This window comes from Otolemur garnettii, unplaced genomic scaffold (genome assembly GCF_000181295.1).
Source record: "Otolemur garnettii isolate 467f Iridium unplaced genomic scaffold, OtoGar3 scaffold00268, whole genome shotgun sequence".
Classification (NCBI taxonomy): Eukaryota; Metazoa; Chordata; class Mammalia; order Primates; family Galagidae; genus Otolemur; species Otolemur garnettii.
Window position 1 is genome coordinate 18,200 of NW_003852663.1, and position 1,625 is coordinate 19,824.

The following is a 1,625-nucleotide window of genomic DNA, read 5'->3' on the forward strand; positions in this document are numbered from 1 at the left end:
CCACCTTAGGTGTATGTGGCTGGTGCCTTAGCCGCCTGAGCCACAGGCGCCAAGCCCTGTGTGGCTATTTTTTAGAGACAGGGTCTCACTCTTGCTCAGGCTGGTCTTGAACCCCATATCTAGGGATATAAGGATGGGAAATAGAAAAGATGAGACTGCTTCCAGTATGGAAAGTACCATAAAATGATGATGACACTGAGACAACAGCAGCAACAATACTAACATTTACTAAGTGTTTACTAGGTATTAGGTATATGGCTTTTAGAGTCAAAAAGGGTGAGGGTTGTGATTTCTATCACTATGTTACAATGACTACCCATCAAAAAGTATCCACAATGAAACTTGTGATCATGTTCTGCATGAAAGACTTTCAATTCAATCTTTTTCTTTAAGGCCACCATTATTTTTCACACCTACTGATACCATTCTCCGTACCGTTCCTTCCCCTCAGTCTTTTGACTGACCTCTCCATGTTCCCAGGTAGTATCCTACAGTCTTTGGATTGCCATCTGGACCTCGGTTCACAGAAAAGGTGGACTTATTTCGGTAGCCACTGATGACAGGCTGGAGAGGGCAGAGGATAGGAGGGGTGACAAAAGGTCAAATGAAATCAAGTACAACAACAATAAAGGGAAAGCAGGAATGTTCTGTGGCTGAGGACAAATGATGCTTGCTTGGAAGGTATAGCATATGTGAAAGTCTTTGACTGAGAAGATCACGACACTCCATAGTAGAAAGGAATTCCAATCTTGCCATACCACAAAAGTCAGCAAATTTCTTCTGTCAAGGACCACAGAGTAAATATTTCAGGGTTTGTGGGCCATATGGCCCCTGCCACGACCACTCAACTCTGCCATTGTACTGAGAAAGCAGCCACAGATAACATATAAACAAGAGAACCTGGCTGTATTCCAATAAAACTTTATTTACAAAATCAGGCCAATCCCTGCCATAAATGAAATTCTGCCTCTCTGAGGCCTCAATGAAAAGGTTTCCAAAGTCTAGAATCTAAGGTAAGTGGAGTAGTTGATAAAGTAGCATCTGTATCAGATAGACCTGAGTGAAATCTCAGCTCTGGCACTTTCTAGAAGTGTTTCCTGGGCAAATTACTTAATCTCTCTGGGCCTCTATGTCTTCATCTATAAAATGAGACAATGATGCCTATTAATCACTTAGCATAGGGCATGGGACCTAGTAAGTGCCCAGTAAATATGGCTGCTATTATTAACCATTAAGGGGACTTAGTAAACAAGGAACAGGGAGGTAGGAACTTACAGAGGGTATAATAGGATGGAGAACACAAGACAGCCCATCAGATTTGGGTGCAGCTGTTGTCACATTGACTCCATTGATCATTTGGATGTAAGACTCTAGTCTTTGTAAAATTTTCTTCTGAGCTTCAAATTTCACCTGCAAAAAAAGTATAAGCAATGAAACAAAATACTTCTGTAATTTCACCTGGCTGTTGCCACTGTGCAGTCCAGGGTTAAAAAAAAAAAAGAAAGAATGGAAAACAAAAAGGACAAAAGGGCTCGGCGCCTATAGCTCAACCGGCTAGGGCGCCAGCCACGTACACCTAAGGTGGCGGGTTCAAATCCCCAGCCCGGACCCGCCAAACAACAACG

The 1,625-nt window shown here is 42.6% G+C and overlaps 1 protein-coding gene across 1 annotated transcript in view; it reads right to left on the bottom strand.

The window, feature by feature from the left end:
• TRMT2B (tRNA methyltransferase 2 homolog B) overlaps positions 1-1,625 on the bottom strand; it is a 17,239-nt gene that overhangs the window by 1,710 nt on the left and 13,904 nt on the right. Inside the window, exons 4-5 of the mRNA XM_003802968.2 lie at positions 1,276-1,410; positions 465-564 (exon numbers count right to left, since the gene is read on the bottom strand). Coding sequence (XP_003803016.2) covers positions 465-564; positions 1,276-1,410 — 235 coding nt within the window. The remainder of the gene's footprint in view (positions 1-464; positions 565-1,275; positions 1,411-1,625) is intronic.